General features: G+C 36.9%; 1 protein-coding gene across 1 annotated transcript in view; it reads left to right on the top strand.

Annotated features, from left to right (window-relative positions):
- Taf4b (TAF4b RNA polymerase II, TATA box binding protein (TBP)-associated factor, 105kDa) overlaps nt 1-15,348 on the top strand; it is a 110,817-nt gene that overhangs the window by 85,925 nt on the left and 9,544 nt on the right. Inside the window, 1 exon segment of the mRNA XM_013014811.1 lies at nt 5,171-5,275. Coding sequence (XP_012870265.1) covers nt 5,171-5,275 — 105 coding nt within the window.

The raw sequence follows: 15,348 nt of genomic DNA, 5'->3' as shown, positions 1-15,348 counted from the left end.
GTGGGAGGTGTGAGATCTGTGTGTCATAAAAGACATACCACTCTCTTGGTAGAGAGATAGGAAGTTACCACTTTGGACTCAACTTAGCTCTGTTGGGTACAGGTTTGAATTCTGATAGGCATGTTCTCTACCACTTGAACCACAACTCCAGCTCTTTTGGCTTTGGATATTTTTGAGATAAGGTCTCACTTTTTGCCCACGCTGGTCTGTTCGTATTTTATCTTCCCATTGTAACTGGGAGGGCATTTGTACACTACCACATGCAGCTTACTGAGATGAGAGTCTCACAGTTTTTTAGCCCAAGTTGGCCTGAGTAACTGAGACAATAAGTGTTCACCACCACATCCATGCACCTTAGTATTTTATATTTAAAGTGAATATAATAACAAAGTTTTTGCTTATTTATACTAAGTTGTCATAATTTAGAGAAAGTTGAAACACTAAAGAAAAAACCCAGTAGTTTAGAAGTACTAGTTATGGACGGCTACTGGACTGGCTGTGGACCTTTAGGTTGTTTTTAGTTTAGTTTGGTTTTGTTTTGTTTTTTCCCCTCCCAAGACCTGAAGGCAAGTAAAAAAGGAAGGAAAAAGAGTAGTACAAGCATGACATTTTAGGAAAGGGTAGTGTTGGGGGGATTAAAGTCTTATATTTAGCATAAACAACTAACCCTTAACACAATTCATAAGTATTAAGTTTAAGCCAAATGTTAACAGTGTCTGTAGCAGACAGACTTTTTGCTGCTCTGAACAAAACAACTTTTTTAAGAGAGGAAGATTTCTTCACTCATTGTTTCAGAGGTTTTAGTCCATATTACTTGGCTCTGTTGAATCTGGGCCAGTGGTGAAGCATATCGCTGTGACTACAGAAGCATGTTACAGAGCCTGCTCTCCCAACAGCATACCCAAAACAGAGTAAAGGAGAGGCAAAGGACAGATTCAAATTATAATAACTGTGTTTAATTGTGAACTAGAAATACTCCATTTTCTGGAAGATAGGTATCCTAGTTTTCCATTGCTTTGACAAGGTATCTGAGATAAGCCATTTAAAATAAGAAAAGAAATTATTTTGGCTTATAGTTTCAGAGGTTTTAATCCATCATTTACTTAGAAAATTCTACCAAACATTCACAGAAGAATCCCCACCACTTTACAGTCTCTTTCAGTACATAGTAGAGATAGAAGCACTTACAGCGAATTTAATGAGGCTAGTGGCACATTTCTGTAATCCTGGCTACTCAGGAGGCTGAGAGCTGAGGATAATGATTCAAAACCAGCCCTGGCAGGAAAGCCCATGAAACTCTTATCTCTAATTAACTAAGAGGGGATTTTTTTTTTTTTTGGTCGGTCATGGAGCTTTAACTCTGGGCTTGGGCACTGTCCCTCAGCTCTTCAGCTCAAGGCAAGAGCTCTACCGCTTGAGCCACAGCAGCGCCATTTCCGGTTTTCTGGTGGTTTATTGGAGATAAGAGTTTCATAGACTTTCTGGCCCAGGCTGGCTTTGAACCTCGATCCTCAGATCTCAGACTCCTGAGTAGCTAGGATTATAGGCATGAGCCACCGGCGCCCGGCTAGAGGGAGGTCTTCTTTAGTCAGATGAATGTGTTTTCTTTGTTCTCTCTCTCTCTGTCTCTTTCTCTCGGTCTCTCTCTCTCTCTCTCTCTCTTTCTGCTTCTCTCTCTTTCTCCCTCTCTCTCTCTCTGTTTGGTGCTAGTATTTTTGGTGTTTGAATTTGGCTTGTGTGCTGTCCCTTGGCTTTTTCACTCAAGCCTGGCACTATTATCACGTGAGCCACAGCTCCACTTCTGGCTTTTTGGTGGTTAATTAGAGATAAGAGTCTCATGGATCTTTCCTGCTTGGTCTGGCTTTGAATCTCAGCCTCTTGAGTAACTACGATAACAAGTATGAGCCACCAGGGCTTGGTTTAGGTAGAGTTTTTTGGTTTTTTTTTTTACATTTTAAAACCCTACTGCCTTTTCTTGTTTTAAGACAGAGTTTCATTGTTGCCAAGAATGTCTCCCAACTACTGAGATGAAGTGATACTTCCACTTCAACCTTTCAAGTAATTGGGAATACGAGCACAGGTTACCATGGCCAGCTTGATCTTTGAGATAACTGTCTTGCTAACTTTATTGCCTGAGTTGGTTTTGAACTGATCTTCCTCTCCTGCCTCCCAAGTAGTGGGATTACAGGTATGAGCCACAATTTTAGCTTGATACCTTTTATTCAAGATCAATTTAGATTTTCTACTTCCTTTTTGTTTCCATAGTTTATTATTTATTCATTTTTGCAAGGCTAAATATTATTCCCAATGCCTTATTACATGCTAGATCAGTGCTCTTCCACTGAGTTATATCCCTAAACCCCCATATAAACTTCAGAAATAACCCATATTTTCAAAATGTTTTGTCAGTACTTTATTAAATCTATAGATCAATTTGGAGGCATTAAAATCTTTATTGTGTTTGATCATACAGTATATAAACTTCATGTTATTTATTTTTTTATTCTTTCATGAGCATTTTGTGTCCTGACACATGCAAATACTACAGATATATGATTTACTAAGCTAAACTTGATGCCACCTCCATCTATATTTATGCCCAGAACTTTCTCTGTTCTAGTTAAATGTCTGATTGCTTTGTTTTGTGCTGGTTAAATTATGTGGTTTTTGAGAAAGTTTATTAGTTACAGGGTCAGCTAAAATTATAATGTTTATGTTGTGGTAGATGTAGATTTGCTTGCAGCATTGTATTTGAAAATTCAGAATACCAAAGTATAATTTGCTGAGTGGGTGAAAATTTTTTACTACCTGGGTAAGGAATTGGAAGACATGAATGAACTTAGGTACCTGGGATTTGGTGCAACTATCTGCCATTACTGGGAGGAACTTGTGCTTTTTGTTGTTTGATTTGTGCTGCATGACTAAAATCTTTTTTTGGAGAGGGAGGAGTACAGACGTCACTTAGAAATTGTAGATTGTAGCCGCTCACATTTTTTTATTAAAAAATACAATTAAAAAGCCAGCAGCAACAAAAGATCTTACAACTTCTGGAAACACTTTTTATACTATTTATAAGAAACACTGTCCAAAAATTTGTGAAACAAATAGAAAATGGCTCTCAGTTCATTTTCTTTAGATAATTATTTTCCAGATATGGTCAGGCTATAACAAAATATATTGGGCAGTGTGTTTTCAAAAGAGTCTTATTTCTCACAGTTCTAGAGGTTGGGAATTCCAAAGTCAAGGTGACAGCCAATCAGCACATGGTGAGGATCCACACTCTTGTTCTAGTGCGGCAAAAGGAGAAAAGTGTCTTTCCTGCCTCTTTCCTAATGGCTCAACTCCCATTGTGAGAGTTCCTCTGCCTTGACCTGATCATCTCTCAAAGGCCTCATGTCCTTCTGTCATCATCTTGGGGGTTAAGGTTTCTACATTAGAATTTTGAGTGGATACAAACATTCAAATCATAGTCATTCTGCTTTATTAAAGACTTAGTTACTGGTGCATATTCATTTTTTTTTTACCAATATTCAGACAATCAGAAGTGATTTTTAAAAATTTGAAATGAGCTCAGGATTCTCCTGCATCAACCTCTTAAGAGCTGAGGTTTCAGGTCCATGCCACTATCCTTCCTAGAGATTATCTTATGTTATGTGAATAACTCTGTGAGACTGAATACTTCACCACAAATGATTCTACTTTCATCCTGCTTTTTTTCTTGGAAGTTGTGTTCCAATGTATGTTTAAAAGTTGATTTTTGTTCTATTTATTTCCTTGTTTGCTTGCTTGCTTATTTAAATACTTCATTGGCCTCTGAGCTCAGCACCTGAAGTTTGCTAAGCAGGTGTGCCATTTGAGCCACTCTACCAGAGGTTGTTACTCTTTTTTAAAATAATGTTTATGTGGTTTTTTTTTTTTTTTTTGGGTCCGGTCGTGGGGCCTGAACTCTGGGCCTGGGCGCTGTCCCTTAGCTCTTTTAGCTTAAGGCTAGCACTCTACCACTTGAGCCACAGCGCCACTTCCGGCTTTTTTCTTTTTGCTTATGTGGTGCTGGGGAATCAAACCCAGGGCTTCATGCATGCAAGGCAAGCGCTCTACCACTGAGCCACCTCCACAGCCCCTAATGTTTATGTTTTACATATAAGTTTTCTCCACAAGTTACTTTTTAGTTGATCATGTTGATACTATGTGACTATCAACCATTATCAATTTTCCCCTTTCCTTTTGTAATCATAAACTTTTGATAAGGTTTAAACACTAATCCTTTTCTAGAGAAACTTATGGACCTAGGTAGTGGTGGTATTTTATTTTTAGTCTGCCTTAAAAAAAAACTTAATTAGCTGTTTCGATGAAGTGATGCTTGCTCTGCCTTTTCATAAGGTTATCTTTTATCTGTACCCCTGAATAATCTCACCCAAATACTAAAAATTCTTCTTTGTACGTTTGGGCATTCTGTACTAAATATGATGATAACTACACTACACAACAAAATAATTTCGATTTTTCCTGTAGATAGTAAATTGAAAGCAAATCCATAATTTCTATTTGCAAACAAGGAATGTTATAAATTTTAAAATGAGAATGCTTGGCTATGATAATTTTCTTTTTTCTTTTTCTTTTTTGTTTGTTTTTTCTTTTTTTTTGTTTTTGTTTTTTTTGTTTGTTTTTTGTTTTTGTCAGTCATGGGGCCTGAACTCAGGGCCTGGGCGCTGTCCCTCAGCTCTTCACCTTAAGACTAGTGTTCTACCACTTGAGTCACAGCACCACTTCCGGCTTTTTCTGCATATTTGGTGCAGAGGAATTGAACCCAGGGCTCATGCATCAAGTCAAGCACTCTACCACTGAGCTACCTTTCCAGCCCTGTAATTTTCTTTTAATCTGAAAAGATTGGAGTTTATCCAGTCTGTCCAGTTTTCTGCTCACCTTACACTTGAAATGACTTCTTTGTCTTCTATCCAGTAATTGTCCTAGCCTAAAATTCAGCATAAAGGTTTCATACTAAGTGTATGGAGTCAAAAAATCAAGAAAAGTACCCTTAGTTGTAAGAGAATGGAGTATTTACTTCATACTATAACTTTACTCAGGGGAGAATATACAAATATTATAATATTTGTGTGAACATGATTGTATAAGCATTGACTGCTTTTCTTTTTTTTTCTCCATCTTCCAGTTACAGCAATTGGAGCTTGCCCAGATACAGCACAGAGATGCTAATCTTACAGCCCTTGCAGCTATTGGACCACGGAAGAAAAGACCATTAGAATCTGGAAGTGAGGTAATGATATAGTGTTTATTTTATTTTTCATATAAAAAATTCAAAAAGAAGCATGTAAAAGAAGACATGGAAACAGTTTATTCTAAATGCTATTGCTGCCAAACTCTCCTTAAATAAAACTCTTTTTTTGACAACTTTATTAAGTCTTTTCTTTCCCCAGGTTTTTAAGAGGCTTCTTTTCCATTTTATTCCTACTTGTTATTTATTTCGTACTTTATAGCTCCAATCTTTATTGTACTGAGTCATTATTTTAGATTTTATTTCTTTGTATTTTTTGTCACTGTCTGTGCTTGAACTCAAAGGGCCTCTAACTTCCTTGGCTTGCTTGATCATGGCTGGCACTCTACCACTTGATCCACACTAACAGCCAGGATTTTTGCTGATTGATTGAAGATGGAGTCTTAGGAACTTTTCTGCTCATGTTGGCTGAGAACTGAGTTCTAGGTCTTAGCCTCCTGAGCAGCTAGGATTACAGGCATGAGTCATTGGCACTTGGGCTATGAGTGTTCTTGCTCAAATTTTTATTTAATCTTCTCTCCTTTGTCTACACCTGGCTCTTCTATTAAGATTCAGTCTGCCCTCTTATTTCTTCCATGAACCCTCTCATACCAGTTTATCTTCTTCTGAGCATGGAGTTTATTTGTATAATTTAATTGTTCTTTTATTCCTGTGTGAATATTTTCTTGTCAAGTTATAAATTTGAGTTGTTTGATTAATATCAATAAAGAATATTTCTTGTGTCTTGAGAGTAATGATTTGAGAAAGCACTATAACTTTGGTATGGACGAATGAATTATCGGCTGAGATAGAGGTATAGTGTATAGTAAGATCCTAGGGCTGGGGTTAGCAATAAAAGAGCAGTAGTTCTTTAATTGTGCTCCATAAAGTCTAAATGTACTTTGAAGCAGCTCCTCACCAACATTAGCCTGTAGCATTGTCAGTTCCTAAATGACTGTCAGTCACCTAAATAGATGAAAGTCCAGTTCTACCTCTGTGAAAGTGATAGTCTCTTCATTCTCTTCCCCAGTCAGATGTACTCACTGTTACACTTTTTGGATATCCTTTCAGAAATTTGTTATGAACATAGATACATATCTGATGTGCCTTCACAAAGCTACATTGTTTTTTGAGTACAGCTTTCATGCCAGTGCTTTTTTTTAATTGAAATTAGGTGATTACATTAATTTCATATATTTCACAGTATTGTGGAATAGTGATATTTAAAGTCACAAACACATTTTAACCTTCACAAGGCAAATTGTCATTATCATGGTCTATAAAGTTTGTGAATTCTATGAGCTTTGACTATACAATATTTCTTCTACATCAGGTGATATTTTCATTTCTTTTGACAAAACTACATTTTTAAATTTCAGTGTGATCAAACCTTATTCACAGTCTACCTCATATAATTTATTTTTAAACTTTTCAAGTATGGGTCATGGCAGTGGTTAGATGAGTCACAATTTATTCAACAAATTCTCCAGTGAACAATTTAGGTCTAGGTTTTTCTTCATTGCTTCAGAGAATATTCTTGTATTTAAATTATAGTGTGTATATATAGTGTAATTATAAGTGAAATTAATACTGTTGAGTTAAGGAATATGCACACTGAGAAAACTTAATGAAAAACATGTAGAACCTCTACTATCTGCCATTCCACTTCAACATCCATCAATTTATGTCTGACATTGTTTGATTTATATATCTATATTTACTTTTGGGGCTAAGTTTTCACCTTTTAGTTTATTTTTCAGCAAATCCTACACTCAATTTCTTTTTTTTTTTTGGTCTGGTCGTGGGGCCTGAACTCTGGGCCTGAACGCTGTCCCTCAGCTCTTCAGCTCAAGGCTAGCGCTTTACCACTTGAGCCACAGCACCACTTCCAGCTTTTTTCTTTTTGCGTATGTGGAGCTGAGGAATCGAACCCAGGGCCTCAGGCATGCAAGATAAGCGCTCTTACCACTGAGCCTCCTCCCCAGCCCTCAATTTCTTCTCTTTTTTTTTTTTTTTTGTTTTTAGTTGTTGATGAGTTTTACCTTCTAAAAAGCTGTTGTCAGTTTTTACATAGACCTTATTTTTTTATATTTCCATTAATACTGTTTATTATCTTTTCCATCTCTGGTGAAAAATGCAATTTTAGTAGTATTATTGGTAAATGAAACAATTTTTCACATGCATATTCAGTGTACTCTAATTTTTCCTGCATCTCACTGAGTTACATTGTTCAATTGATTAAATATATGGAAATCTCTCACTCATTTTCTTTTCAGTTTCTCTGGGCTATTTTCTCTAGCATTTTTTAGCTTTATGTCTGAAGGCTTTAATTGTTCCTTAAAATAACCATTCTTCCATTTTCATCATCACAACTTAAGAAAACCGTTTTTTTTTTCTTCTTTGATTTGCTTTGTTATGCTGTGTTTTACTTTTTTGTTTTAATAATATCAGGGTTTAAACTTAAGGCCTAATTCTTGCTTCACTTTCTTGTTAATATTCTACCACTTGAGTCATGCATTTAGTCTGGATTTTGTCTGGTTAATTGGAGATGGAATTCTATGGACTTCTCTTCCCAGACTGGCTTTGAATCATAATCTTCCAGAGCTCAGCCTGTGAATAGCTGGGATCATAGGCTGAAGCACTGAGCTAGCTTGTTTTATTATTATTATTATTTTTATTTGTCTTGTTTGAAGACAGAGTATCCCTATCCCCCAGCTGGCCTGCAGCTGGAAATCTTGCCTTAGTATGCTAAGATTATAAACATGTACCACCATGCCCACCTAGAAAGCCCCTTTTAAATAAGGATGAAATGTACTATTACTTTTATTATTTAACTTTTTAGGTATATGTCTTTGATTCATGGAGCATGTGTGTTTGTTTTGTGGTAGGGTTTGAGCCCAGATCCTTAGACCTTTATGTAGCATTTCTTTAGAGTAAGAGTTGAAATACGGATTTAGCTTTATTTCCTGGATCTTTGAATGAAAGTTGAAGTATGGGCCAGACCGATAATCCTAGCATTCAGGGGTAGAGACAGAAGCAAGAAGATTGCAACTTCAAAGCTAGCCTGTAATATATAGCCAGCTGAAGCCCAGCCTGGGTTACATAGCAAGACTGTGTCAAGAATAGGGGAGGAAAAAAAAAAGGAAAAAGAAAAAATAGGAATTCAGTTTTGTACCTTCTATCCCTCCCCCAGCATTCTCATTCAAGCTAGTAAATTGTTCCATCATTTACTCTATAGTTATTAACTCATTTATTTACAATGCTCCCTTTGTTGTATCTAACTTTGTATTGTCTTCTAATTCCCACATGTATTTGAGTCATTTCCTTATACTTTGAACCAAGTTTAATAGTTTTTCTATGATTTTGAAAATATGTTGTGTCTGCAATGTGTAGCCACATATGGCTGTTGAGCTCTTGAGCTCGGTGATAGAAGAAATAAATTCGTACTTTTAAGTTAAAATGAATTTTAGTACCCATATATGTCTATTGGCTTCTACATAGGACAATGTAGAAGGATGTTCTACTGGTGTATATCTTCTTATTTATTTGGGGAGTAAGAGTGCCCTAAGAATCAAACCAGGGCCTCACAGATGCTAACCAAATTGTCTCCTGCTGACCAACATTCCTAGCTTGTCTATGTCTATTTGACCATGTTTTAACACCCAAACCCTTTGAAAAAATTATAATTTTTAAAATGTATAGTTAAGCATATTTTTTTGTATGTGTTGGTACTAGAGCTTTCAACTCAGGGCCTTGCTTGGGGTTTTTGCTCAAAGCTGACATCTACCAATTAAGGTACACATCTAGACTAAATTTTTGTTATAATTGGAGAAAAGTGCCATAGATTCTTCTGTTCAGGCTGGCTTTGAACCTTGAAAACTAAAATAGTTTAGTAAAGCTGGTCACCAGTGACTCACACTTATACCTACTCAGGAGCCTGAGATCTGACAATCATGATTTGAAGCCAACCCAGACAGAGTCCATGAGACTCTTATCTCCAGTAAACTACCAAAAATGCCAAAAGTAGAGTTGTAACTATAGTGGTAGAGTGCTAGTCTTGAGCAAAATAAGCTCACCAACAGTGCTCAGACTCTTGAGTTCACACTCCAGGACAGGCATCAAAACAAAAAAAAGTCCATTAGAGAAATTTTTGTTTCTATCACAAGATGAGCTAGAAGCACTCTTTATTTTTGTTAGTGTGTGAGTATAAATATCTTACTTAAATTGGAGTGTATTATTTCATTATTAAGCCTATTCATATAAATAGGCTGTTAACAAATCTTTATTTTGTGACAAAAAATAAGTGTAGTTGTTTTCATCCACAGCCATTATTTATAATATTATTATAATGTGCTTGGAGATGTCTAAATTCCTGATATGTTTTCTATTTTAGTAACATTACAACAAATTCTGGTAAATGTTTGCTTGGCAGGAAAATCTTTGCAGCACATATGACAAGTCCATTTGTGATTCTGAGTTTAATTCTTGATTCTGTTAAGCTTTTTAACTTTGTACAAAGGTGGTTTACTGTTTGTTACAAAGAAAATAGAATATATTGCTTTTCTATTTTTGCCTTACGACTCTGTTTTAAGATCATACAGTTGTTTTTTAATGAAAATTGAAGATATAAAATGGTTTTTCTAAATTTGCACAGTTATTAAGATAGAGGAACCAAAGATACAACACCAGACATTTTGTCTGTGCTCATAACCAACCACTACACTGAGATCATTCTAGAAATATTGTGCTGCCAGTTGAGCATTGTATTTTGGACGTTGTTTTACCTAGATTTCACAAGAGAAACAATACAATGTATAGAGCTAAGTAATAGGATATTTTTTTTGCCAGTCTTGGAGATTGAACTCATCCTGGGCACTGTCCCTGAGCTGCTTTTGCTCAAGGGTAGCACTCTACCACTTGAGCCACAGCGCTACTTCCGGCTTTTTTCTTTTTTTTGCTTATGTGGTGCTGAGGAATCGAACCCAGGGCCTCAGGCATGCAAGGTAAGCGCTCTACCACTGAGCCACCTTCTCAGTCCAGGACTTCATGCATTCTAGGCAAGCACTCTACTACTAAGCCATTTCCCAGCCCCAGGTAACACGAATTTTTAATAGAAAATGACCCACACGATTATGAAGGTTGAAAAGTGCCATATCCTAAAGACCCAGGAAGCTAGTGATATAATTCAGTCTGAGTTGTCAAGCTTGAAGACCAGGGAAGCCAATGATGTAGTTTATATTTCAAGATAAGGAGGCCTGAGAATAGAGGAAGGGCAGATGGAGGAGATAGACTGATGATTTAAGTTGTTGAGTAACAACTTGGGGCTTTGAAGTCCAGGGATATGAGAACTTGGATAACTCGGCTTCAGAAGACAGTGCAACTTTGTTCTTCTGTTTTTTTGTTTTTTTTTTTTTGGTCCGGTCGTGGGGCCTGAACTCTGGGCCTGGGCGCTGTCCCTCAGCTTTTTCAACTCAAGGCTAGCGCTCTACCACTTGATCCACAGTGCCACTTCCGGCTTTTTTCTTATGTGGTGCTGAGGAATCGAACCCAGGGCCTCGAGTATGCAAGGCAAGTTCTCTACCACTGAGCCACCTTCCCAGCCCTGTTCTTCTGTTTTTATCTAGCTATTCAATGTATTAGATAACCCTTGTCTACTTGCTGATGGTGAATGTTCTATCTCTATTGAACCTGCTGCTTTAGGTTAATCTTTTCTGGTGTTCTATAATTCTAAAACATGTTCTACCAGGTGTCTGAATATCCTTTATCAATCTAAAACGTATAGCTTACTATCATAGACATTTTCTTCTGTCTCATACTTTTGTGCCACAATTCACTGATCCATCAGTAGGCACTTAGAATATTTTTACATATTTGTAATAAAGAATGAACATACAATGTCTTCATGAACTTCACTTATTTTGTAGGATTGATTTATAAAAGAACCTTTGGATCTAAAAGCATACATCCTGTAATTTAATAACTTTTTTTTTGTGGGTTGTGGGGGCTGAACTCTGGGCTTGGGTGCTGTCCCTCTGCTCTTCAGCTCAAGGCTAGCGTTCTACCACTTGAGCTGTAGTGTCACTTCCAGATTTTTTCTGCTTATGTGATGCTGAGGAATTGAACCCAGGGCCTCATGCATGCAAGGCAAACACTCTACCACTGAGCCAACTTCCCAGCTCTTAATAACTAATTTTTCATAAGCTTCCTAAAAACATTGTGTCAGTTTCTACCACTGAACCCGTTTCCTTGCTAGCAATAGATAGGATCATTCGTTAAAAATATTTATCACTACAGTTTTTTGTTGATTGCATCTCTGTCAATCATACCCTCTTAAAAGGTAAGGTTATTTCTAAATGGAAACATGGTAACAAAATGCTGAACAACCTCTAAAATACCCTTTGAGGTTAATTCTTGAATCTTGTTACATTTCTTTAAATACTAAAATCATATAGGAATTTTTTTCATAATAGAAATGTATATATTTTGAAATATTTTCAACCAGGTTGAATTCTTACCAGTATTTGAATGATTATATATAGAGATGATTGACTTTACTATGACTGTTTTTGGTATTTTTATCACTTTAGTATATGGATAGATTAAAAGTAAAATATTAAGTCTGAAATGATTTTGGAAAACACAAAGGCTTAAATCTATTAGGAGGCAACAATTTCTCAGTGAAAATTGTCTCTGCTTACTATTTCAGGTGACTTTTTAGTCTGGAAAGGTGCACAAGTAATTTAACTAAAATGCTCTTGACAGGAAAGTTTAATCTTCATTTCCTTAAGGGGCATAGTCAGTAGCCATTCTTTATTTATTTCCATCCTCTTCCACCAGGTTGCAGGGGACCATCATTTTCTAAAGTGTTCATTGTTATCTATTACAGCAGACCTATGAGACATTGAAAGAGATATGTGTCACTAAATGCTCTCTATAAATATATACATTCAGGGGATTATGGGCATTTTATTACTTTATATAAAGAATGTATTTTAAGATAGATTTCTATATTGTTCACATTAGCTAAATGTGTGAGTATTAATTCATAAATGAAACATCCCAATTTACTTAGGTCTTTTAAATTTTCCAAAGGTTTAAAATTGATTTGTTTAGGGCTGGGAAGTTGGCTCAGTGGTAGAGTGCTTGCCTTGCATGCATGAGGCCCTGGGTTTGATTCCTCAGCACCACATAAGCAGAAAAAGCCGGGAGTGGTGCTGTGGCTCAAGTGGTAAAGCACTTGCCTTGAGCTGAAAAGCTGAGGGACAGCGCCCAGGCCTAGATTTCAGGCCCCATGATGGACAAAAACAAAACAAAAATTGATTGTTTGTTTTGTTGGTTTTTTGGGGGAAAGATCTTACTGTATAGCTGTAGCTGGCTTTGAACTCTTTATTGCTTCAACCTCTCAAGTGCTAATATTACAGGTATATGTAACCACAATGATTTAAAAGTTTACTTTTTTGTCAACTACCTTTAGTAACTTACTGGGAAGTATGTTGAATTGCACATTATGTGCTTATCTTTTCTTTTCCCAAAATATCTCTTAAATAATCTTAAAAGAGCCAGTTATGTATGCTGAAAACAGTAAACATTCACAGTAATAAAGAAAAAAATGACACTAGTGTTTGAGTTTAAAATGATTCATATTAGAGTCCTGCTAGGTTCAAATAGTAACAGATGCCTTTTAAATGTCAGTGAATTAAAAGATGGTATGTTGAATTTGTGTTGTGTCAAATTGGCCAAGCGGGAACTGAGTTTCCCAGAAACTCTTTTCTTACATAGTTCCTGGTTACTATAAGCTTTGAGGAGTTTTATAGCAGTTTTATTTTGAAAAATAGAAATGAAACTTCACCTCTATTCCTCTTGTTGGGAAAGTCAAGGTGGGATTACAGGACCCTGTTATATCTCTATGTGTTGACATAGATCAGCAGCTGGCCCTTCAGTTCAGTCCTCTCTGAGGAAAGTTTGTCTCCTAATGAGTCTATTATGGCTTCCCTTAAGGCAGTGGCCTTGCAAGGGATGACTGATCTTTCTCAGGACTTACCTACTATCTCTTATTTCTTGTATGCTTACAACCAGATTCAGGTTCTACCAGCCTTGGGTAAGGTACTAAAGTATGGCCCATGAGGTAATGTGGTATACACTAAATGAATTACATGATTTTGCTTGCAGTTGCCTGAGAGATGGTATGGGAATGAATGGTTCCTAAGGATTTAGCTTCAGAGTAGAAAGAACATAAAATTGGGTCAGGCCTAACATACTGATTTAGAATCACTAGGCAAAGATTACTGACAGAAGGTTATTAGAGCTACAAGTGGCTTCAACAGTTTTATTTTGATTGGTTGCCTAACTGGAAGCCTAACCCAAAGGGGACGTAGACTAAGTGAAATTGAGGTAGATACTAGAATTGTATTTATATAATATAAACACTTGTTTACAGAGACTGTATGTAAGATGACCACATCTGTCCTCTGAGTGTGTGCAGAGGATACTCCTTTTATTGTAGCTATGAGAAGGCGTCAGCATCCTTGAGGAGCTCTGCTAGCCTTTTGCTCCAGTGAGTAGAGATCCAGAGGATCTCTACCATCTAGCTGTGTTTTGAGCTTGTTGAGGATAGCAGAATCCTTGGTGGCAGAGGCAAGTAGTGACAGGATGGATATGGTGACTCTGATGGTCAGTAAAGCCAGTGTAGTAATCAGAATAGTCTTTAAGTTACAGAGATTTAGGGGCAGGGATGCCTATGTTCTGAAATAATTCAAAAGTAATAATAATGAAGGCAACAGAAAGGAGAAATCTGTTGCTTTAAATGTTCTGCTCATGTCGTACATTAAAAACAACTAAAAACCCTCTTGTTGACATATCTTAGAGTTCATTTCGATTAGCATCATTTTATATGGCCATATGCACATAGCTGTTGAGCTATTGTGACCTCTTCTAGGGCTGTTCTAGACATATACTAATTGTTACAAATGAGGGAAACCAGGGAGCCTACAATTCTTTGGGTCTGGCTTACTTCACTTAAAATGATTTTTCCCAAGTCTTTCCATTTCTTTATCAATGGGGCTATGCCATTCTTTCTGATGGAAACATAGAATTCCATTGTGTATATATACCACATCTTCTTGATCCATCCAGCTACTGAGGGCCCCCCGGGTTGGTTCCATATCTTAGCTGTGGTAAATAATGCTGCAATAAACATAGTTGTGCTGGTAGCTTTAGTGTGGCCTTGTTTGTGATCGTTTGGGTAAATGCTCAGGAGTGGGATTGCTGGGTCATAGAGGTGCTCTATGTTTAGTCTTTTGAGGACATACTGCTTTCCAGAATGGTTGAACAAGTTAACATTCTCACCAACAGTATAGTAGCATTCTCTTTTGGTCTTATCCCCACCAGCATCTACTATTACTTATTTTATTGTTGTTGTTTTCCTTTTTCTTTGATTTTTTTCTCCTTTGGTTTATCATCTGTGGTCACTGGTTTTTTTAATTCTATTATCCTGTGTCTTGTATAAACTTTATCTGATTTGGGGAAGGGAAGGGGAATAACAAAATGGTGAAACAAAGGACAAAAGGTGAACCAATGCTACAGTGATACTCATAAGACATGTTGGAAATGAATTTTACAATTGGGGGATGGGGGGAGAAACTGGGAGAAAAATGAGGGAAGGGGTAACAGTGCTCGACAACAAATGTACTCATTGCCTTACTTATGTAACTGTAAAACCTCTTTACATCACCTTTACAACAAAAATTTTTCTTAAAAAAGAAGTTCTGCTTATGAACCAGCAGATGGCAGTCAATCTCGAAGTTCAGTATTTTCTGCTTTGTGTTCCCCTTAAGGCCTAGAAAGCTCAGGTATCCAGACACTTCTGTTTATCTTTGTAGTTTTTTTTTTTTTTTTTGGTTGTGGGGCTTGAACTCTGCACCTGAGGGCTGTCCCTCTGCTCTTCAGCTCAAGAAGAGCACTCGCCACAGCGCCAGTTCCAGTTTTCTGAGTCATTGATTGGAGATAAGAGTCTCACAGAATTTCCTGGGCTGGCTTTGAACCGTGATCCTCAGATCTCAGCCTCCTGAGTAGCTAGA

This window comes from Dipodomys ordii, unplaced genomic scaffold (assembly GCF_000151885.1).
Source record: "Dipodomys ordii isolate 6190 unplaced genomic scaffold, Dord_2.0 Scaffold25, whole genome shotgun sequence".
Classification (NCBI taxonomy): Eukaryota; Metazoa; Chordata; class Mammalia; order Rodentia; family Heteromyidae; genus Dipodomys; species Dipodomys ordii.
The sequence above is the reverse complement of the archived record's forward strand: the minus strand, read 5'-3'. Positions and strand labels throughout refer to the sequence as shown.